The sequence below is a fragment of the Lepisosteus oculatus genome, chromosome 2, assembly GCF_040954835.1.
Source record: "Lepisosteus oculatus isolate fLepOcu1 chromosome 2, fLepOcu1.hap2, whole genome shotgun sequence".
Classification (NCBI taxonomy): Eukaryota; Metazoa; Chordata; class Actinopteri; order Semionotiformes; family Lepisosteidae; genus Lepisosteus; species Lepisosteus oculatus.
Window position 1 is genome coordinate 52,262,864 of NC_090697.1, and position 25,328 is coordinate 52,288,191.

The 25,328-nt window shown below is 36.7% G+C and overlaps 1 protein-coding gene across 25 annotated transcripts in view; it reads left to right on the forward strand.

The window, feature by feature from the left end:
- Positions 1-25,328, forward strand: part of LOC102692053 (syntaxin-binding protein 5) — a 219,130-nt gene that overhangs the window by 36,323 nt on the left and 157,479 nt on the right. For all 25 annotated transcript variants that reach the window (XM_069179051.1, XM_069179015.1, XM_069179018.1 and 22 more), the window contains exon 3: positions 23,214-23,295. In XM_069179051.1, coding sequence (XP_069035152.1) covers positions 23,214-23,295 — 82 coding nt within the window. The remainder of the gene's footprint in view (positions 1-23,213; positions 23,296-25,328) is intronic.

The following is a 25,328-nucleotide window of genomic DNA, read 5'->3' on the forward strand; positions in this document are numbered from 1 at the left end:
TTTGTTTACAAGCAGTCCAGTTTTTGGTTTCCTTTTAAATGTGTTAAAAACATCTTCTATAAATGGAATGTGATCAGTGGAACACTACTTTTGCTCTGTCACTTTTAAATGTAATGGACTACGTGGTTCCTGTACTGTAAACAACAGAGTGGCTACGTTGAGTGTTTGGCAGCATTCTGAACCTTTTTTCTTATATGGAAAAGGATATTAGAAAACAGCTCTCACAGCATTTTTTGAAGCAGCTCATAATACTTAAGCAAATATTTAATTCAAAAGCTAAAATTTTCAGAGGCTATTCAGCAGTCAGTAAGGTCTTGCTTGCCTTTAAAATTCCACTTTTTGTTATGTCTGTGTAGCCTTCCTATGTACCCAAAACCATATTTGCTTAACCTTTCTTTAATTTCGTTCAGGTATAGGAGTTTTTTGAACTAACATGCTTACAACTGCTATTGCAGAAGCCTTAGCTTGGGTGGGAAGGGTTCATAACTGTGGAATAGCTCCCTATCTTCATAAGGTTTTCCTCTTTTAGAAGATGAATTGAGGTTAGGCTATTTGCTTCTTGCTTTGTAGTCCTGCCTCCTTTCTAAATGGATAGACAACCTCGAATGGGGGAATTAAAATTTAAGATTTTCTTGAATTAATTTTGTAAAATATAACTCTCTTTGGTGTTCTTATTTTTGCTTAAACAATAAGTTGAACTTGCACTAGTAAGACAGAAATCAAAATATTTTTGGTGTGTCCAGTAGCATTTTTCTACTCCTACAACTGCTCTTGAAATGCTGACAGTGTCCATTCCTGTCACATTAATAACACAATAACTGTACTCATGTCATTTTTTTAACCAAACAAAGCACATTTTGTTTTTGCTGAGTTTTATTTGTATGTAACCTATTGTATCGTCTCTTTTATCCTTTAAGTGAGCTTCATTAGTGATTTCATTTATTAATCTTGCTGTTCACCAATTGGAATCAGGACATATCACTTTTCCCCTGAAGAACACAAAAAAGCATAATCTTGAGATGTAGCAACCCTTGAGTTTAGAGGACAGCTTTTGTGTTATGTAATGTAATGATTCTATTATCTTCAGAATAATCTATTATTAGTTTGCAGAGCACATTGTTTGCTTGTGCCATCCAGTTGAATGAAGACCTTTGTTAGAAGTAGAACAAAGTACTTTTTTACCAGTACCACTAATTTCAAAATCAGACAGCCTATACCCAGTGTGTATGGTTGAGATCTCTGTTTTATGGAAAATTTTATTGAACACATTAAGAGTACTGTGTGTTTATATTAATTGAACACATGCAGACAATAAATCCAACAACATTTTTTTTCCTTTGAAAACACAATTTTGGCACATTGCTCTACCAGGGAAACTTTGGAAAACAACTAACATTCACTTAACGTAAGCTGCAATAGTAAAAATATGCTAAGGCAGACTACTTGGTAAACAGTACTGTGTACCTCAGGTTTTCTCGTTCCTCACTCCTTTTTAATTTTGCGTGCATATTTTTCTGAGTTTAGTTTTTTAAATATATTAGAATAGATATGTAATATATATTACCTAAAGCTGACCTAGTCAGGCGTTATCTAAGTATATATAGCAACATAACCTAACTTGTGTGTTTTAAAGCATTGTTATGGGGGATATTTGGTTCAGAATGAAAAATAGCACCTCATACCACAAAGTTTTGGGTATGGACAAAACAGGGAAAATATATTTGTATATGAAGATTATTCTTCTGTTAGCAGCAGTGGGCAAGAACCACTTGAGAAAAGGTTGTGTGTGGCTATAGGGAGTCAATGGAGTGAACAGAGTAACCGTGTTCCATGAGAGAATGGAGATAAGGAAAGAAGAAAGGAACAAGTGGCAGGGGTGGGTGAGAGTAGAAACGTGATGGGAGAGAGAGAGGAGTTGTGAATGAGAATGAAGTTGCTGGCAGAGAAGGAAGGAATATAGCTGGAGAAGTAGATCGAAGGAAATATGAGAACAAAATGGAGGATAGACAGAGAGGTGCAGTCTGAGATTATGCATGTGCATCCAGGAATTTGAGTATCATGCGTTTAGGTTTGGTATAAATATCTATGGATGAGGACCTGGCCGTATGCAGCAGCTCTAAGACAGAACAGCAGGAGACTAAGCACAGGACCTTGGGGGACACCAGTGGAGAGTGAAGCACTGACAGCAAGCTGCCTCAGGAGACCCAGTGTGACAGCAAAGATAGGTATAAAATGCCAGTGATGAGCTGAATTAAGGGGATCCATAACTAAGATAACAGCCGTTTCAGCAGTGTGTTGTGTGAAAACCACACTGGTAAGGGACAAGCAGTGCGTTTTGAGAGAGGCAAGTGGAAATCCTGCAGTGTGTGACACACTCAAGCATTTTTTTAGAGAAAAGGGAAAAGAGAACCAGGATAATTGTTATAAAATAGGATATGGTTTTGCAGCTTGCAAAATAAGTATTCCATATTAATATTTTTGTTGCAACTTTTAACTATTTCATAAATAATGTTGGAAAATATTTGTAGTGAGTATTTTTGTTGAAAATGAGTACTGGAAATTCAAAGCCGTTTTCCTCCTATACAATAAATCAACTTATTGCTTATACGAGCAAATCGATTGGATCACAGTTATGCTATTTATAGCTTACCCTGTATTAGAGTTTGTTTTTTAATTGTTAGTGGAGTGCATTTTCTATGCTTTTTGTATTTTGTTTTTATTACTGCTATAAATGTAGCACTACTGTATCTTAATAGAGTTGGTTACAGCACAGTACTAACAGACAAGAAAGTAAATTGTGCACTCACTCCCTTCTCCCTTCTCAACCAACTCACTTCCCGGCGATTTGTCTGATTCTCTTTTTTTATCATTTATGTTCCACAAAACACTTGAGAACTGAGACTGTGATAACATAGGGGACCACAGAGGTTTTTTATTATTTAGCATTTTGTCTTATAATGTGTCTACACACAAAACATTCCTAATGCTTTCCTGGAGGAAACTGCATAAAGCAAAATCCACATTACACTGCTATATACATGTTAACTGTTAACTCTGTTAAACAAGCTGTGCCTTTACTACAGAGACCAATGCTGGTCAGGTGAAGCAGGTCTGCAAGATGAAAATGCTTCTGATGTGGGTGTCCATGTTTGCTCTCTTACTGTACCTTGATGCCTTCTAATAGGCAGATTTGGTCTGCTAATTTGGGAAAAGAGGTCTATAATAATTTTGCATGAACAGGTGAAATCTGATATGTAGAACTTGCGAATATTGAGGTTTTACTGTATTTCAATCCAGCATTTAAATGTATCTTTAAAATATGCTATTAATTCCATAACATGACTCATATAAATTGTGTTTTTTTATATCAATTGTGTTTTGCACTTAGAAACTTTTTTTTAACTTTTAAACTTAAAGTTTTAAACTTAACATTTTATAAGCTTCATGGAAGCATTGGTGTTTCAGTTAGGAATGGGGTATTTTATCATTTGTTCGGCTCAGACAAATAATTCTTATATATGCATATATATATGCAAATATTTTACTGTCTATTCTTACAGTTGCCATTACAAAAGGAAGCCAAAACTGTTTGATAGAAACCTTGAATACTAATATTCACAAATGCAAGATCATTGCATCACATTAATCCAGCATTCTTGTCTGCTAATATACAGTTGTGAGAAAACGTTTATGAACCCTTTGGATTTCTGTATGAAGGGCTCCTAAAATGTGATCTTCATCTAAGTCATAATAATAAATAAAGACAGTCTTATTTAACAAACAACACACATATTTTACACTTTCATATCTTTGTTGATATTAAACAATCAAGGTCATTGATGTAAATAGTATGTGAACCTCTAGGATAATTACATCTTGAAAAGAGGGTAATTGAAGTCAGGTGTTCCAGTCAGTTCAGGTGTGGGTTTGACCTGCCCTGCCCTATAAACATTTGGTTACCTGCTCAACAGAATTTTGTTGAAGTACAATATAGCCTGATCAAAAGAGATTTCAGAGGATCCCAGAAGAAGAGTTTTTAAAGCTCATAAGACTGGAAAGGGTTACAAAAGTATTTCTCAATACTTGGGCCTCCATCAGTCCACAGTCAGGCAGATAGTTTACAAATTGAATAAATTCAGGACCATTGCTACTCTCCCTAGGAGTAGGCATCCTACAAAGATCAGTGCAAGGGCACTCCATACACACCTCAAACAGGTGACAAAGACCCCTAGGTGGACAGCTAAGGATCTGCGGACATCTCTTGCACTTGATAATGTCTTTGTTGATGAGTCTACCATAAGAAAAACACTGAACAAGAGAAGTGTTCATGGGAGGTTACCATGGAGGAAACCACTGCTCTCAAGTTTGCTAAAGACAACCTGAATCTTCCTCAGCACTCCAGGAAAAATGTTCTATGGACAGATGAGACAAATGTTGAACTTTTTGGAGAAAACAAAACACTGCATACCAATGCCAAAACCTCACCCCAGCTGTGAAGCATGGTGGAGAGAATATTAATGTTTTGGGTTGCTTTGCTGCCTCAGGGCCTGGATGGATTGCAATCATTGAGGGACCAATGAATTCCAGGTTGTATCAGGACATTCTACAGCAGAATGTTAGGGTGTCTGGCTGTGATCTAAAATTTAGAAATTGGTTCATGCAGCATGACAATGATCCAAAACACAGAAGTAAATCAAACAGAAGAAATTCCGTATTTTAGAATGGCCAAGTCAGAATCCTGACCTCAGTCCCATTGAAATGCTGTGGCGTGATCTGAAGCAGGCCGTTCAAACAAAACATCCCAAAAATATACATGAACTGAAACAGTTTTGTATAGAGGAATGGACCAAAATACCTCCTAATCACTGCGTAGGTCTGATCAGCAGCTACAGAAAGCATTTGGTTGAGGTTATTGCCTATAAAGGAGGTTCCACTAATAACTAAATTTAAGGGTTCACATATTTTTTCCATCAATGACCTTGATTGTTTAAACCATTAGTTCAATAAAGATATGGCAATGTAAAAGGTTGTGTGTGTTTTGTTAAATAAGATAAGATCACATTTTAGGATACATTAATGCAGAAATCATATAATTCCTAAGGGTTCACAAAAACTTTCTCACAGAAAGGATGTTTTTAGTTAGCGTACTGTCAGTATTGAATTGTATTATTTTTAGCATAAGAAGTGCTACATTAATTCAGAATAAAATAGAAAAACATAAAACTTAATTTTATTACATAAAAATGTAATACTTCTCTTAATGAGGAAAATTTTGCCCATCCTAGCTAGCTTTTACTTCGCCTTTCCTTTTCCTGAAGTTCCCTCATGTTTAAGGCCATGTGGACCTTATGTTGATAAATGAAATGAAGACCTTCAGCATCTGTATTTTTAACAACTTTTTTTTATCCAACAAGATGTAGATCTGCAGAATGTTAAAGATAAACAATTTGAAAACTGAAGAGGAAATAATATTTTCACTTCAAATGCTTACATATGCTTCTGCATTTAAACTTGTTTTAACTCAATTCTTGTTTTGTGTATCCCAGTAAGTTAGTTAGAGGAGCTTAACGTGAAATGCCCAGAAGTGAAGTTGCAGACACTGGCTGCCTGGCTGCAACTCCAGAACCATAACCTCAGGGCAAGAGTGCCATGACCGATTGTATCAGAGGCAATTTCTCATTTATACAGAAGGGAAAAATACTTCCCCCGTTTTACTGATAATTTCTGTACAGTCTTTTTATTTCTGTGTATTTTTATGGTCGTTCCAATAAGCCACACAGTTAGCCACATAAGCTCAGCTCTTTTCTTGATACAGCTTTGAGAATAGTCCAGGTACACCTGAATTTGTTCTGGGACACATTTCAGACTTTTTTTATTTGGGGCTTTCCTCTCCTTTCCTTGGCATATATAGGATTGAACATTTTAACTGTAACAACAAAACAAGCAGGACATGAGCTGGAGTTTAATGTCAGAATTGAAAATTCTCCAAAACTCTTAAAATTTAACCTTATTCAGTAGTACTAAGGAAAGCGTAAAAAATTGAAACGTCTATCAATAAACTTCCCATATGAAAAAAAAACAATTTCGATATTGAAAGTGAGTGAAAAGTTTATTTGTACATGGTTATTGATATTGAAGTATGTAACTGTTACAATGCAGCTACAGTATATGTGCAGTAGCCTTTTGATTTATTCATAACCTTAATAAAATGTAATATAAAGTGAATATTGAAAAGAAAATGCTAGTGTCAAGAGTTTTCATAATTTCAAAAAAAAGTGATCTAAAAAAAGCTATGATTAAGAGTAGTGAATATATATAACTTATAAAAAAATCTAAACACATTGTTCAATTTATTCTTACCCTGTAAATATAAGAAAAATAATTGAAAAGAAATGCTGTACATTTAATGCTTATATCTTAGTCATTTCATAGTTTCACAAAGTGTCAGAATGTTTATAATAACCCAATGTAATTTAAATCTATGTAATCCATAGAAGCATTTGAAAGTCACTTCAATGGAGACTGGGTGTTAAGCGAGGCAGACTCCAGAAGCATAACAGTTAGTACTGTTAGTAAACTTTATCTTGGGGAAAGTCAAAGAAATGTTTGAATTTCTTAGGTAACAGATTAGGGTAAAGATTTAAGTTAAGATATTGATCTTAACTCTAGTGAAAGGTATAAAACATCCATAAGGCTCAGTTTGGACTGTGCTGATTAAGGCTGATTGGATAATTGTGTAGGGGGATTTCAGATCATTTTCCCCAAATATGTGGTCAGAAAACTAAGATGAATTCACACTGTAGGACAGTAATTGGGGACATTCAGAAAAGCCCAAGCATCATGAGGTTGAAATATAGCAAAGATGACCAATTCAAATGCAACTAATTGACCCATAAGACAAATGTGAGCATGTGATTTTTGATTAAATGTGAACTGAGTTTTTGAGCGTTCTCACCAAGGGTTTAATTAAGGTAAAACTCATTTGGAAAAAGAATGTTATCCATTCTTTAAAAAATAGGAAGTGGATATTTCGTACTTTAGCATTGGATTTGCTTCATCTAAGCCTGTTGTGCTGTTTTAAATTGAGAAACATACTGTACAGATTACAAAATTAACCAGCGTTATTTTTATCAGAAACCGGTACCATCTGTCATGAAACTTAAGCCTGGTTGCATGATTGCTTTACAGTAGCATAATACAAAGCATGTAATAAAAGCAGGGTCCAGACGTTCCAGAGAATAAAATCGGTGTTCTTCATTATCGTAGTTTCTGTTAGAACAGTTTTGCAGCAACATACTGTAGATCGTTTGTAATTATTTTGTTCTGGAAATGAACAAAAATACTGTAAACAGAAAAAAAATGTGACTTGACTTAGATTATGAATTGTATCCAAGGAGTAAATGGATTTCTTACCTCCATGCAATATGTCTGTAATCCAACCAATGGATCAAAGTGTGATCGCTAACTTTAAATGCATGAAAAGTGTGTGTAAAAAATCTACTCTGAAACAGTTGGTTTTTGAGGAGAGCACATTTTTTATTTATTATTTTGTGTGGGTTGTAGGTACAGTACATTAAATTATTATACATGTCTGTGAACTGTATGTTGGAACTAACAGATTGACTGGGTAGACAAAATTATCTTGTTTGTAACCTTTCTTAAGTTTTTGTAAGGGCTGACAGCCTTCAGTGTCATGGCTGGTTCTGTAATTTCTGTTGAAGTCACGAGTCTTTTTGTTTGTAATGACATTCAGTGAAGTGATTGTTCAGCACCTGATTATGTGCCACAGCATTACCAGATCAGTCTTGACTGCAGTATTTGCATCCAGGATGTCTAGTCTAACCACAACCCCATAAGCAAATGTTGCACAGGTATTTAAACTAATTTAAAGCTTCATTTAATATAGACAAACAGATAGGCATATCTGCCTAAGCATGTGTGTTTGCAAATTATTTGCTACCAAAAAACATTTTATTTAATAATTTCTCAAAATATCACAAATGGAATATCCAATACCCCCTAAACATGACTGGGCTGTATTTCAGAGCTGTGTTTCGTAACTAGATCCATCAGCAAAAATCAAATGAACTTTTTTCATAGGAGTATTCATCTCACATTTCATTTTAGAGAACCACCAAGGTGTTTCAATAATTTATTGGTTTTCCATCAAAATCCAAGCGCAAAAGCAACTGTTCGCTAAAATACATAAAGAATGTTTTCCCTTACCTTGAATAAAGTGCTTTCATTTTACTCTGATAATTCACAATACATTCTGCTATTAAGATGGCTGCTGAAGCTCCCTTATTCATTTAAGTCAACTGGCTCTAGAAAAAGCTTGTCTAATTGGTTAAAATAGCTGTCATTTAGCAAATTCTGACCAGAGACTTAAAACCTTCTCACTATAGCATGCGTGCATATTTTTTGGTTTTACTAAAACTGGTTCTTATGAGTACTGTATAAGTGCATAAATACCAGAAACAAAAAGTGCAAATAAAATAATTACAAAGGTATAAAAACACTTTTTTAACTGTAAACATTACAAGAGGCCTCTCTAGCACCGACAGTAGTGATATACAACAGTAAAAACAGGAATAATTTTTTTTCATTTTTTTTTTTCATTTTTGGAAGGCTGAGAAAACCAACCCAGGTCATGTCTTTGTATAAATCATGCATATTTTTAAAATTGTTCAATCACTTTTTAATTTACTTTTAACCTACAGGAAGAAATTTACATCTAGATATACCACAACTTGAGAATTTGACTTTTGAAGAAAGACAATACCTGTTTCTGTATTTGTTTCCGGTTTTTGTTCTAGATATTTCTTTTTAGTGTGTATACTGAGCAAGACATATAAAAAATGTGAAGGCTCAGACAAGATGTCCAAGGGGTTCTCTTTAATTCAAAACACCAACCAGGCCAGTACTGTGTATACGTTCCACGATACTTCAAGATATTAAAGTACATCCATTCCACGAGGGCGTTGATCTTGTTCTTCCACTTGGAGGAGGGGATGATGACAATGGTCAATGTGTGTTTGCTTTAAGTAAATTAAACGTTGAAAGAGACTGCCAGACCTTTCACAAGTCAGTTATTACCAAACATAATTTTGTTGCATATTAATGCTTTATTTTTGTCCTTTCCTATGGAGAGGTAAATTGTATTCATTGTAGTGTACTGCTTACCAGACTGTGCCAAAGACCATACTATTTACAATCTAGTTACGTAGATCGTAAATAAAATAATCTTACTGCAGTTTATTGCTAATTACACTTTTTTGCAGTCATGGTGGTCTCTTAATTCTTGATACAATAGTTTTTCAACTGTTTTACTAGGTACTGTACCTTAACATTTTGAAAAATTCAGTTGTTTCAGTATTTGAATGCATATAAAAAAATAAGGAGCCACCAAATTTATGCTGAGAGATCTGAAACCTATGAAGTGTATACAAAAATGCTAATGAAAAAAATAACATCTGCTCTCAAATATGTGTTATATTCATTATGGCCGACACTTTCTGTGGTGCATTAAAATAAATAAAATGATTGTTTCCATAAGATGTTGCAGATTAATTTTGACTACAGTTAAAGAGATTAATTCATGGCAACAAATGAAAGCACTGTGAAAATTCATGCATGGATAGCACAGGGTGAGTCAGTAGTTGGTTGTGAAAGTAACCCTGAGCCCTTCCCAATATATAGCACTGCCTCAGGAGGATTCGTGATCAGGGCCTGGTAATATAAATTCATTTGGTCGACAGCTTTCATGCAGAAAATTCTCATGTTATATTTCTTAAAGAAACATTGCCTGTACTCATTGTCCTGAATAAGCTTTGCCCAAAATCTTTGTCCCACACTATATGCATTTCTGTAGTGTTAGGTTTAATTTTGGCAATGAAATTTAAATTTTGGATGTAAATAAACTCTTTTTGACATTGATTGTTGAGAGGGTCTTTGCATGTACTTTTTCTGCTGAAGCTGCAGTATTTTATAAGGTGGACATTCCGGATTGGTTTGAATTGGATTGGAAGAATGATGGACACAAGGGCTTCTACTGTATGTAATTCTATGCTGTGTTATATAGGAACCCGTGCTATGAACCTAAGTAACCAATTGTGTTGGCTAATAGGGAAGAGGAAGATGATAGATAGATACTTTATTGATCCTGTGAGGGAAATTGCAGTGCAACAGCAGCTCAACACAGACAACACAGCCACAGTGTAACGAATGATATAATAATAGTACAATACATACAATACAATCAGTACAGTGAGGGGTGCACTAAAAGAGTTACTCACAGTCCGGACACACAAAGAACAAACTAGAACAGAACAGTACACAGAAAAATCGTATCACACATATGAATATAAATATAGATGTAAATATAGATATAGATATTGTAGCGGCGAAGCTTAATAATAAGGCAGAATTAAGTGTTTCTGAGCTTCCCAAATGAGGCCCCATTTCTCTGTTCGTCTCTGTGGTGCAGCCACAGAGAAACTATTCATGCAAGATGTTTTCTTTTGATAAGGACAGCTCCCACAGGGGGATGCACTTAGCTAAGCCTGGCTATCATGATCAATGGTCATCCATTGGCGCCTATCTGTTTAGGGAGTGCCAGTTGGACATCTGGACTGCATTACTAAGTGTCAGGAGTAAGTGACTCATATCTCACCTTGATCAACCAATCAGGGACTGGTAGGGTCGAGTAACCCACGTGGGACTCTGATGCCCATGGAACTTTCAGCCAATCAATGAGCTGAAGTTCCTCCAGGTAAAAACAGGCAACGCAGAGAGCCTGGGAGATTCTGAAGGGAAGATTCAACAAGATTCAGTAAGATTCAGGAGAGGATTCTGTGGACTGTTCTAAAGGGAATTCAAAGGAGAATTCCAGGGCAGGACGGCCTAGGAGCAGAAGGCTCCCAAGGGCAGGACATTCTCGCAGCGCGCCTCCTGACCATCCTGAGACTCAGCCCGGACAACCACGGAACGGCCAGTGTGTCCGAGGGCCAGAACTTTCCTTTGTTCTAAGAGTCTAGAGTGGAGGTTGCCAGAGAGTAACCAGCAGCAGGCCTCGTGAACCGGTCGGAACTGTGGACAGCTGAATTACTATTCAGAACTAGCTCTTCATCAGGAACGAACTGGTCCTCTTCCTGACTTGCTGGGACCCACAGTCATCTTTTCTCCTGTGCACAAACTTTGCTAGTTAAAGCCATCAATGAGCATCAGCAGCGCACCGTCGCAAGCCGCACAGCACAGCCTGGCACCGAGCCAGAGAGCGCGGATTGGACAGCAACAGCCTGCAACTGTTTCTTTGAGTCCGCAGGAGATCTGAATTCCCAAAGATTGGATGAATATTCAACTTCAATGCATTACAGCTCGAGAATTCAATTGTTATCCAAACCAGTTGATATCAATTTAATTCCTAAGAGTTATGTACTTGTTTGAGTATCTAATGTAGAAGTTATAACCAAGTTCATTTATGAAACAGTCTTAATGAATGATATACTGAACGTATGTCCTCTTGATATGTGTAACACTTTGTAACTGACTGAATATATATCTTTTGTATTCTGATAACCCTCTCGATAAGATCTGTTAGTTTTACATGCATATTCTATGTATTAATAAATGTATCCTCGTGTATTAGTACCTGTGTGTGCGCGTTGTTTGAGTTATGTCGCATGGTTGGATTCTAAAGCCACCAAAAGAATCAACTTTGTGATTTACTGCTACAATTAATAATTGTCTCAGTAAATGCCCAAACCCTACAGAACTGGTGCCTTCAGAGAGCCACTATGATTACATATTTGGCGTCCCTGAACCGGTTTTCTCTACAATATAAATGTATTGCACAGGTCCCTGGCATATATTGCACAAAAAACGTTTGTAAACGGGAAAAGAAAAGAAAGAGAACAGATGTAGCAGTAGATGTGTAGATGCGTTCAGTCCAGAAACAGGTCACTGTCAATGTTGCCTCTGCCCAGACACAAGGTGGATGCGTTGTACAGTCTTATGGCAGAAGGCAAGAATGACCTCCTGTAGCGCTCCCTGTTGCACCGTGGATGAATCAGTCTATTGCTGAACGTGCTCTTCATTTCTGCAAGCCTGTCATAGAGGGGATGGGAGATGTTGTCCATGATGGCCTCTAGTTTGGACACCATTCTCCTCTCAGCCACTACCTCCAAGGGGTCCAGGTCAGACCCAATGACAGAGCTTGCTCTCCTGATGAGCTTGTTCAGCCTTTTAGAATCCACTGCTCTAATCCCAGGGCCCCAGCATACCATTGCGTAGAAAATGGCGCTCGCTACCACCGACTGATAGAACATATGAAGTATCTTACTACACACATTGAAAGACCTGAGCCTCCTCAAGAAGTAAAGTCGGCTCTGTCCCTTCTTATAGATGGCCTCGATGTTCTTAGACCATTCCAGTCTATCGTCGATGTGCACTCCCAAGTACTTGTACGAGTTCACCATCTCCACGCCACTCCCATGGATGTAGACAGGAGTAGGTTTGACCTTTTTCCTCCTGAAATCTACCACCAGTTCCTTTGTCTTTGTTACATTCAGTTCCAAGTGGTTCACCCCACACCACTCCACAAAGCTGCTGACCAGTCCTCTGTACTCCTCCTCCTGCTCACCCTTGATACATCCCACAATTGCAGAATCATCTGAGAACTTCTGCAGGTGGCATGACTTTGAGTTGTACTTAAAGTCCAAAGTATAGAGGGTGAAGAGGAATGGAGAAAGAACTGTCCCTTGAGGTGCCCCTGTGTTACTCACTATCTGTTCAGACACACAGTTCTGAAGTCTCACAGACTGTGGTCTGCCTGTCAGGTAGTCAGTGATCCACGAGGTCATGGAGGCATCGACTTGCATCTCCTCCAGGTTCCTCCTTAGAAGTAAGGGCTGGATGGTATTGAAGGCACTGGAGAAGTTGAAAAACATGATCCTTACAGTGTTGCCAGCCCTGTCCAGGTGTGAGTAGGCCCTTTGCAGCATGTAGATGACCGCATCCTCCACACCAACACTGGGCTGGTAGGCAAACTGTAGGGTGTCCAGTGATGAGCTGACCAGGGGTCTCAGGTGGGATAAGACCAGCCTCTCCAGTGTCTTCATGACGTGAGAAGTCAGTGCAACTGGCCTGTAGTCGTTGAGGACAGAGGGGTGCCCTTTCTTTGGTACCGGGACCAGGCATGATGTCTTCCAGAGCACTGGGACTCTCTCCAAGCGCAGGCTCAGGTTGAACAGTCGCTGGAGCACTCCGCTCAGCTGATCAGCACAGGCCCTCAGAACTCTGGGACAGATGTTATCTGGTCCTGTGGCCTTACCCTGGTGCAGCCTCTTCAGCTCCTTAATCACCTGGTCAGCCATGATGGACTGCCTGGCCTGGGGGATGGTGCTTGATGTGCGTGATTTTGGAACACTGCCAATCTTGTAAGCACAGGGAAGCGTGATAGATAACAGAAAAATATTTAAGGACTGTTCTAATTTAATTACCTTGAGAAAAATACACTGAGCATCTCTGTGTGTTTCACTCCCATGCACATTAAATAAAAACTTCTTTTAACTTTTGAGATGGATTCCTTAGTCTTTTAAGGAGAAGAGGAACTTTCTCCAAAAAGATCATGTTTGATAGGTCACTTTCATTGTTGCATAAGCACTACTTGTCTTCCTAGCACAATAATTAATTGGGCACAGTTGATGAGTTGATTTTAATTATTGAATGTCAAGCCAGGAACCAGTATTTAAAGGAACAATGGCTTATGCTGTTGGTTATTTTAGAGACAGGTCTGAGTCATTTCTGGGTGACGTTTCATTATTTGAGCAATCTCCCCTTAATCAGAGTATCAATGTTTTGTGTAGAACACCCTATTGGATGTCAATGAGTGTTGGACTTAGCAGAACAGTGCAGTCATTGTTGTCATTCTTTGACAAAAAGCTGTGACAGATATGCTGTTCTGTGCAGATTGGTCTAGTTGTGGAACAGCTCTTCTTGTTGGCATTGATGCCAACCTTACTGCTACATGGATTAAGTCCTGGGACTTTGTTTCCTGCCTGTCTTTCATGGTAACAAGACATTGCAGCGGAGCACTACTGCTTGTGTCACAAAGGCTTTCCTGGAGAACAGGACTTACCATGCCAGATTTGAGATTCATTGAACATTTGAGGGAGTTGGACTTAAAAGTAAAAGCCAACAGGCACATACTAGTCTAGACTCTTTGAGGAGAATTACCATTTGAAAATGAGCTGTCAGGTTTGGTGAGGGCTTCTCAACTAGTGAAGTAATGTTGCCTATTGCAGATTATTACGGATGTAGATAGGAGGGTAAGGTATTGATAGGTTTTCGTGTTATTTTACTAATTCCACATCCTACTATTAGTACAATAAATGTTTTGTAAAAAAGTAATAGATTGTTAAAGTATTCTACAGATGATTATTTTTCTTTTTTAATTTTAATGCTAAGGGCCATTTCATGTCGTACTTTATACACAGGGGTACATTGATTTTTCATGGTGTGAGAAGGAAAACTGGGATTTCAGGCTTTATTAGGATGTCTGAGGAGAAAATTTGATAATTCCCATGATCCTTGTATTACTTTTCCTAGTGATGCTTTAAGAATACAATTCTGTAACTCTTTTGCTATAAAACTGTGTAGGAGGGAGAGAGATCAGTGTGAACTCCAAGATCAGACAAGTGTTCAGCTTTCCTTTGAAGTGAGACCGGCCCACAAAACTGCTTGCAGATTCCTCCCACTCTTCTGAGTGAGCACGTAATTGCCACTGTCACCGAAACAATAGGGCTTGCTGTCTTGGAAAGCACATCCCTCCTGAAAAAGAACAGTATATATGAAAATATGTACCAACAGTTGCTGCAATGCAGCTTGCCTCTTTTAAGAGACTGAATTTTTTTTTTTATTTGAATGAAACACAAAAATGCATTTTTCATAAGATACAAATGCGTCCCATTTCAATTGTATTAGAAAAAATATTTTAATACAATATTCTATTTACAACAGAAAAAAATAGGGCATAGTCATGTAATTGAATGAATTTAATTGTGAACAGCATCATGTGAATTTTTACAGTCATTCATTTGCTTTTAATATCAGAATGACATCTTGGACAACTGCATGCACCAGGCTGTATTACTATGTATAATGATGATTATCACTTCGTTTGCAGGGTTCTTACTCAGCCAAATGTTCGTATTTTGATTAGAAAACGATCACAAGAACATTTCCAATCTTAGAATTACATTTATGTTCAGTAACTTCTGCAGCAGAAGCTGGTTAATTTGCATTATTTTCATATTAAACCTTGCTTTCTTAATTGACTGAATTGCCTTTTTTATCTTTTTAAACTCAGTGGCCTTTGTCAGGTTTTTCAATCGCTTTTGTTTTGAATGAAAGTTTCATTTAATCTGTGATATTCATTGCAGAATACCCTCCATTAGCAACTAATCCATTGAATATTGGACATTTTTTGTTGAAACTGTATCTAGAATTTTGCGAACTCATAATTGTGGACTGAGTATGCTATACCTAAAAAGCTATTAATATGATTGTTGTTGAAATAATGAACCAATTACTTTTATAATCTTGCCATAAAAATTCTTCAGAACTTTGAGTACATTATACTGTCTTAACTAGTCATAAAAATGCACAACAATATGTTGTTAATTATCAGATTTAAGAGCTTCTGGAACTTTTGTCATAGCAGCATTTTGTCATTTGCTTGATTATATTCAGTCTCTATTTTTTATTCTATAAATGTACATAAATTATTGCAACCTTTATTGCATGCCAAAATATAATCTGACTAGTTATGTTGTTAAGGATGATACTCTGGCTTTTTTAAAGAAAGAGATTGTTGAGATCATAGGATCAATAGAAAAATGATAGATTAATGCAGATGGGGAGGTCTGCTTAACAACAAATTATTGTTTTTATGTCAGGCTGGGTTCAATAAAATAGTGAACTTTGTTTAGCTTGTATGAAAATGATTTTAATTGAGTAAATTATTTGCGTCAAGTTTTTAAAAAATTTTAAAACAGACGTACAGGTAAATACAGTAAATTGTGACCTTTTCTGGTATTACTCTAAATCTCGGTGAATTCATGTAGTTTCCTTTAAATTTGGAAAAACGAAAACCTAAAATTTATATTATCTTGATAGAATTTTTTTACCCCCTTCTCAACACTTTTAGCAACCTCAGATTGAGTTTGTGTTGAAGGCTCTTCTTGCCGAAACTGTCGGGTGGCAATTTTTTTGGCTCAACTGTCACTCTACAAACCATACCACTGTTAAATCAGTATAGCAGGATTTACTTACTGGAGGACTGACAGCTACTTCAGTTTACTAAATTGAGTAGTATTGGGTTATGTTGTTAGTGCTTATGTACAGTATGTGGAGATCAGACTACTGTGTCAATAAAATAACAGCCGTTTCTTTTAAGTTTTTTATTACTATATAAGAAATCGTCATGTGCCATCTGCTGGCTGCTGCATACTGTAAGTGCGTGGTGCTATAATGACTCCAGGAAAGAGAGCTGTGAGCTGTAATCTATTTTTTTTATCATTGCTTGTGATAAGAATTGATGATCAAGACGTATCATATAGTAGAGGTGTGTTGGATAAATAATGGCAGTTGCAACAGATGCAGTTTATCTTTGCTTTTGATATAACCAATTCTTGTTCTGCACAGCAAATATTTAGAAATTCCTACATGCCTAATTCCTATTTATTCATAAGTAAGGAGGTGAGAAGAATAGCTGAGTTGCTGGAGGTTTTTAACTTTAAAAAACTTAGAAGATTATGAAAATTTGTTGTTGCAAGGAGTTTTCATATGATTGAAATAGCTACAGCGATAAACTCCTGAATAAAATTGTACGGTATGTTCCATATTTTAGAAACCAGATAGTGCTTTCTTGCAATTTGCTGTAGATCTGAACCAATAACCGTTTTCACAAAGTTCCCCAAAAAGAATAAAAAAAGCTTCAATGGCAAATGGAGTTGAACTAATCTGTGTTTTAAAGCCATTAATTATCCAATATGATGGGAGCAAAGTTGAAGGGAATTGGTTACTTGTCAGAAAATTGTTGCTAAAACTTTTGTAATAATTGCTGAGCTTTTATTAGAGCATAAAGTGTTCAACCTGGAGTCTTTTGACTGTGGGTGGGTGTCAGTTAGACAATTTTGACAAGCAGAAGTTATTTTGACAGTTCTATTATTTTGAGTACCTTTCAAAATGTGAATCAAGTTTCATTTTTACAGGGTAGACTTGTCTTTTTATTTTTGTAACTATTTTATTTCTATATTATGCATCATTTGTATTAAACATATGTTCCTTGCAAGCTGAAGTAACTTTCTCTTGACCTGGACTATGATACTATCTGCTCACATGTTATTTTGCATCTGTAGAAAACTAAAAGAAGTAACTTTAGATTATATCACAGAGTTTGTCCTGTGCTCACAGGTTTGAACTCCTGCAGTAGGAAATAAAGGATTCCATATATAACTCTCTAGATGCAAATTAACTGCCCCATGGCATCAGGCAAAAGTTAAATAGCAGTTTGATTACATTCAGTTCCAAAGCTATCTAGGTTTCTGTGGCTCCTACCTTTATGAATATACCCTGACAATGAACAAGATGCAGCTATTAAAATTGTTTCTTGCTCTAATCTCTTAGGTCAGTTCATTCTGCTTTTCTTTGAAGTTGGAACGGTAGTGAATTAGGGCCCTTCTTGATGCAGTAACATTTGTACATCCTGTACAAAAGATGGTCTGGGGTTAATCATTAGAACATTTACAGTCTAGAGGACACCACTTGGTCATCTAGCCCATTTGATAGTAAGTACTTCATCAGTCGATCTGTTCAAGACGTTTCTTTAAAGGTAGTCAAGATTTTGGCTTCAATGAGCTAACTGGGTAGCTTGTTCCATATTACCACAACTGAAATGGCGACCATACAGTACTTTCACAGAGTTCATGATTTTGTGTTTTATTTTGAAATTTTTGTAATGTAACTATACCGTCAGTGAATTTATTTTGTTACCGAGATTTCATAGTCAGTCTGGGAAATTGGGACTGCAGTTCCCCTTTAAGTGGTTTGTGTGGTATTTTGTTTGTTGTTGCTCTTCCTGACCTTAGATTACTGATGTTTAATGTGACTTTTCAGTTAATTTCCAGAGAGCTCTGGGTTTTTTTCATTTACAATCTTGAGATTTGTTCCGTGCATCTTGAGATGGCTGTGCTTTATTAGGAGAATCGGTTGCTTCCTTGAAATAATTCATTTAGGTAAATGTTTTTCACCAGTATCCTATTATTAAATTCCAGCACTTACACCACCCTAACATACAGTACACGTTTATTCCTAAGCATTTCTACGTTTATTCCCATTGTCTTTGTCAGTTTTAATTTTGAAAGGTCATATGTTTTGCAGGGTTTATTTAATTTCATTTTTATATATTTTTAGGGTGTAGTTTAAGTGGATATGGAATATATTTTTCAATGTGCGTTTATTTTTTATTTTCACAAACAGTATGAGGGGCTCTTGATGTAATTATACACACAAACGTTTTGCAATTGTTTTGACTTGCTGTAGCTCATAGTGACAACTCCTGTTCAAACATGGAAAGAATAAGAATGTGCAGACAGGCTCCTCTGACCTGCTTAATCATCAAGACATTCATCTTTTGACACCTTGCTATGTCTACAGTCTACAGTCTTAGCTAATGTCCCTGCAGAGCTACAGGGATCCCTGTTTTAGTGGTAGCTAAGAGAGTTCCAATCGACCAATCACAATGCCATGTTTTTTGTACACTTCCTTTTTTGGGACTCTAGTAATGGGAGGCAGGCTGGAATTCGTACAAGCAAGAAGTTTCCTTCACAGCAAGTTCAAAACCTTTAACCTTGACAGCAGTTTGTTAAAATTGTTTTCATGGGGTGTTTGTAGTTAAAGTTGTGAGAAAAAGTTTGTGAACCCTTTGGAATTATCTGGATTTCTGCATGAATGGATCCTAAAATGTGATCTGATCTTCATCTAAGTCATATAATAAATAAAAGACAGTCTTATTTAACAAACAACACACACAATTTTGCATTGCCATATCTTTATTGAAAAAATGGTTTAAACAATCAAGATCACTGATGGAAAAATTATGTGAACCCTTATATATAGTAACTTGTGGAATCTCCTTTATTGGCAATAACCTCAACCAAACGCTTTCTGTAGCTGCTGATCAGACCTGCACAGTGGTTATAAGGTACCTTGGCCCATTCCTCTATACAAAACTGTTTCAGTTCATGTATATTTTTGGGATGTCTTTATTGAAAGGCTTGTGTCAGATCACGCCACAGCATTTCAATAAGATTGAGGTCAGGACTCTGACTTGGCCATTCTAAAATACAGAATTTCTTCTGGTATGCAGTGTTTTCTTTTCTCCAAACATAATGCTGTGTACATTTTCCATGTCTCATCTGTCCAGAGAATATTGTTTTGTTGTTGCTGTGGAACAACAAAACAATATTCTTTGCTAAAGCTGGTCTTTAGCAAACTTGAGACGGGCAGCAAAGTTTTTTGTGGAGAGCAGTGGTTTCCTCCATGGTAACCTCCCATGAACACCACTCTAGTTCAGTGTTCAGACGTTATCAAGTGCAAGGGGTGCCTGCAGATCCTTAGCTGTCACCCTAGGGTTTTTTGTCATCTGTTTGAGGATTGTATGGCATGTCCTTGCACTGATCTTTGTAGGATGCTCATGCCAAGGGAGATTAACAATGGTGCTGAAATTCTTATTTGTAAACTATCTGCCGGACAGTGGACTGATGGAGGCCCAAGTCTTTAGAAATCATTTGAAATCTCTTTTGATCGGGCCATATTGTACTTCAACAGAATTCTGTTGTGGAGAGCAGGTAACTAAAATTGTGTGTTTTTGTATATGGCAGGGCAGATTAAACCCACACCTGAATTGATTGGAACACCCGAATCATTGATTGGAATACCTGACTTCAATTACCCTCTTTTCAAGATGTCATTATCCTAGAGGTTCACATACTTTTTCCATCAATCACCTCAATTGTTTAAACAAAGCTTCAATAAAGATATGACGATGTAAAATGTTGTATGTGTTGTTTGTTAAATAAGACTGTCTTTATTCATTATTATGACTTAGATGAAGATCAGATCACATTTATACAGAAATCCAGATAATTCCAAAGGGTTCACAAACTTTTTTCACAACTTTAGATCATGGCTAATACTAGAGCAGGATAATCTGGAGAGCATTTTACAAAATGTGCACCATGCAAAGGTAATCCACCACTAAACAACTCAATGGATTTTGTAGATATTTTCATAATGCACTGCATTCGCATTTGGGATAGGGAATTTTATCTTCTTACTTTTATGTACTGTACATTTCTGGTACATAACTAAATGTATTTATTGGAGTAGAGGCTGCACTACAATTTAAGTGCTACAGATTGTATTAGGTAATTTGGGAAAGTATTAGTGAAAGGAAATTCGACTGCAAATTTGTTCTAGCTAACTTTCTGATTTTACTTTTTGACAACCTTTCATTTGCTTTTATCCCTAATGTATAATAAAATTCACTTTTCACTTAATCTTATAGAGATAGCACGATAGTTTGTTTTTTTGTTTCACACAATTGTGATTTGTGATGTTTTCCTTATGGCATTTTATAGTTATGAATGGTACTGTTGATGTTGCTTTTAACTTGAGGTAAATGAGTGTTGAGGTAATGAGTGTTGCATCATTGTAGGTTCTTTTGTTGTCTACAAATAAAACAGTAAAATTTTCCGAAGTTTGAATTTTTTCTCAAGATGGCGGTGTTGCGGACTTAAAATGATATGCATTTTTGAATTAAATTGTAGAGTGGCTGCAAACGGTTTTCATGCTGTCATTCAGTATGTGTGGTTTTCTCTAATGTATAAAATGAAAATCTTCTTTGCATTTTTGAGATTGGAAAATTGTTCAATTACATAGGAAGTGCATTTAAAACTGAAAACAAGAGGCTCGTCTTTTCGCAGAGATTTGTGGGAGTATATAAGCTCCTGAGCTTTGTTGTTGAAGCTGATTCCCTGACTTTCAAGAAATGGCTGGATGAGATCCTTGCATCAATTAGCTACTGAAGAATAAATGTGCTGGATGAGCTAAATGGCCCCATGTAATTAGTAAATGTTCTTTACTTATTAATGTTCTTTTTATTCAAAAGAAAAACCTTTAAGATCTCCATTTACTTTTTTTTGTGAGGAAAGCTCTAAAATTATGGCAAGTAATCAATGAAGAGACACGTGTTAATATATAATGATAGTCACAGCTGACTTTTATGTGTTCTAAATGCTACAGTAGCTCACTGCAGGAAAAAAGATACTTTTAAAATCTTTTAATAGACCAATATTTTGTTTTTCATCTTCTGAATAATGGATTTCCTGTCACTGTTAATGAAACATTAGATAGCGTTGCTGGGAATGTGCAAAGCTGTATTGACAAGGAGCAGTGCTTAAGCTGCTGATGTAGGTGGGCAATAGGTGCTTCCCTATGCTTTGTTTTATTTTCTTAACATTGTAAGTATTTAAAAGATATCATAAAGATCATAGATGTTGGGTCTATATGACTTATCTTGCATAACAGTCCCTAGTGGAGTTAAACTTCATTATTAAAATTATTAGTATAAGCTGATGCAATGCCATCAGAAAGTATTCACCCCCCTCCTAAACAATTGTAAATGTTGTTGTGATACATTACAACTAGAATTTTTAATGCATTGAAATGATATTCCCCTTGATTCATACAACAGGTACAGCAGTTGAAACAGGCAAAAATATTTTTATTGTTAACAATAATGTATGAAGCATTAAAATATTTTTATAGAGTCATTAGTAAAAATTAGTCAATACTTGGTGGAAGAATCTTTTGCTGAATTACAGGCCTCTTGGGTATGTATAAGGTTTACAAATCAGGATTTGGTGATATTTGCCCATCCTTCCTTGCGGATTTGCTCCATCAAGTTGGGGAAGGTGTGTCTGTATTGGCTTCATTTGTTCTTTCCTCTGTTCTTAAAAGTCCTTGCCACAGAAAAGGATCCCCACACAGTATGTTGATGCTGCCACCACCATGCTTCGTGATAAGGATTGTATTAAACAGGTGATGAATTCGGTTTGCTAGGCATCGTGCTTTGCTTTCAGGCCAAATATTTCAAATTTTATTTGATCAGACCAGAGAATCTATTGCCACATGGTCTCGGGTTTTGCCACATGCTATTAAATTGTCTTTTGTCAGGTGTCGCTTCCATCAAACCACTCTCCCATAGAGCCTAAATTTACGTATAGTTGCAGAGATTGTCCTCCTCTGGACAGGTTTTTTAAATTAGCCGGGGAACTTTGTACAGTGGATATAAAAAAGTATACACACCTTGATTGAAATTGCAGGTTTTTGTGATATAAAGCCAGAAATCAAGATAAATCATGTCAGACATTTTTTCCATCTTTCCCTGTGACCTTATATCCAACAAAATTCAAGAGAAAAACAAATGGATAATAATTAGGAAAAATAATTTAAGTGAAAAAACCTGCAATTTCAATAAGAGTGTGTGTACTTTTTATATCCACTGTAGTTTGTCAGGGTGGTCATTAGATTGTTGGTCCCTTCTGTGACTAAGGTCCTTCTTGCCTGGCTAATAAGTTTGGAAAATGGGCTTTTCTAGGAAAACTCTGGGTCGTTCCATATTCTTTCCATTTCCTAATAATGAGCATGCCTGTTCACCATGGAACTTACAACACCCTAGATATGTTTTTTACTCCTCCCAAGATCTTTGTCTCTACATGTAAAAGATTTCCAGAACTTCTGTTCCACTTTGATATGGCTTCATTTGTAAGTAATGTTTTATTTTTTATATAACTTGTGGGTGATATCCAATGTGGGTGAATACTTTCTGAAAACACTGTAGAATTAAATAATTTCTTAAAGGGATCCAAACTAACCACCCATTATTACAGACCAGGTGAGGTAATCATTATTGAACTGTGTTGTACAATGTGCCTTTCTTCAGTGTACATTTGAATTGGACTGAAGAAATACAGGGCCAATCAAAAATGTAACACCAGGCTTCTGGCTCCTTTGCTGTGTGCTAATATTGTTTTTATTCCTCTACCTTAATATCCCTGCTAATCATTCCTTAACCAAGTTGATGTCAGTTTCGGCCGCCCAGGAGTGGAATGCTACTGCCAGCATGACAGCGGAGCAGCAGTGATCCAGCTCCAGTTCCTGATTAATGAGGTTAGTAATGGCCTTGAAATTCTCAATAGAATGGGTGACTCAACTCTTCTCTTGCCCCCAGGCCTGCATCTGGCCTTTGTGCTTACCTGATTTTGTACTGTCAGCCACCTTGTCTCCCAGGAATGCTTAGAAAGTCTAGTTTTCTTCCTGAGTACTCGGTGTTTAAGAGGTTAGTGTTGAGGAGCTAAAATAATACTGTTTTTCACAGGTAATCATTTCTTAAAGCCACCTCTTTGTTAATTGTACTCTTTCACCAATTCTTAATATAAAATATTTGAATTTGCCAGCTTTGTCTAGCACTCAGAAAGCTACACAGATCTTAATGCCACACATTTTTGTATTGTCTATTTTTTATTCATAAAAAAGCATAAAACATTGAAAACACAAAACTGGATGCACAATTTGTTAAAAACCATTGATTTGTTTATAGGTTGCAGCATGGAATGGAATTGTTAGTGTGGACGGATAAAATATGCTGTGGTGTTCAATTTACTGGGTCTTGAATTTCGGTCTTTAATGGAAACATTGAACAACATAATCCTGGGGTTGGCTAGTCACTGAAAAAACTCTCTTGCATCGGGAAAGTTTGAAAGGATATACTGTATACATTTCCATTAGTAATCAATTTTGATAATGTTGACTGGGCTTGAAATGACACTCACCAGCTTTTCTTTGTTTCACTAGGCTGTGATGTCACCATAATACATAAGGGCAACAAACCTGTTAAATTATCTTTAGTCTGTACCTTAGAGAAGGTTCCATGTTAGGTTTTAGAAGGCTCTATGCTGTTACAACATTGAAACATTGGTTGATGCTATTAAGGTTATTCCTCAGGTAGCAGATGTGCTGTTGTGAGTTTGACAAGGTGTTTGTTACTTTCAGGAAATGGTAGATGGACATCTACAACTGTTAACACTTAAAGCCAATGGAAAGGACAGTATGTACCTTATTTGTAAATGTGACAGAGCTTGCCAAGTTTCTTTGATTAATAATAATTGCTTACACTTAAATGCTTACAATTGCTTTCTGGACACTCCACTCAAAGCGGTTTTCACAGAAGAAAACTGCTGCTCACTCTCAAGGCCATATTTTGTTGATAATGCAATGCCAAGTACAATCTGAAAACTGTGAAATGGAACTGTTGTTGAGACCCAGCAGAAATGTTTAATACTGGTAATATAATTGTTACATTTCTGTGGTCAGTTTTCTAATAATGATTTCACCTGTGTGACTGGATACATTTAAGCTGAGTAAGGCTGCACACTTACCTTTAAGTGGACCCACACTTTTGTCAGTGCTTTTGTCAATGCTGGCTTCCTTTTATAGTAAAGGATAAGAAATATTTTTTCTCCCATACATGTGCATCTGTTACAAGGTCATGTTTTCTTATTGTTTGACTTTTATCTTTTGTACACTTTGGTAAGAAGATTCCAATTGGAAAGAAAGTTAATCCGAGGTGTGAAAGTAAAACTAGGGTCATTTGCTAAAATTGTATAGTTAGGTGCTAGCATTACCTGTCACACCCATAATCATTTAGGTACTGAAGCCCTACAACTTTAGAATGCATTCTGTAATATGCATTGATTCTTGGTTGTGTGAATTCTGCAATCATGACACACCTGATATGTGGGCATTATAGGATACAGTTAGTGAATTTATTGGGTTTATGAAATGCTTTCCATTTTCTAACCAATGTTGTTTGTAATTGGGTTCAGTCTCCCTGAATACACCAGTGGAACCTGAGCGTTCTTGGTACATGCTGGTATTTATGTTATCAGTGAGCCTCAAGAACTTCTGCAGGAAGAGTATTTCTGGGAAAACCAGTTTCCCGGGCACCTTCTTGACCGGGCCAGCAGAGACATCTGCTAAGGATGGGTCTCCACTTCAGACCACTGGAATCTTCCGGGCAGCACTGCCATGGACAAAAGCTCCCAGACGGAGCCCGAAGGAAACTGGAAACCAGCAACAGGAAGGCCTCAACTGGGAGGCTGGAACTGTGGCTCAGAAGTGAAATATAGACATCCATACCGGAT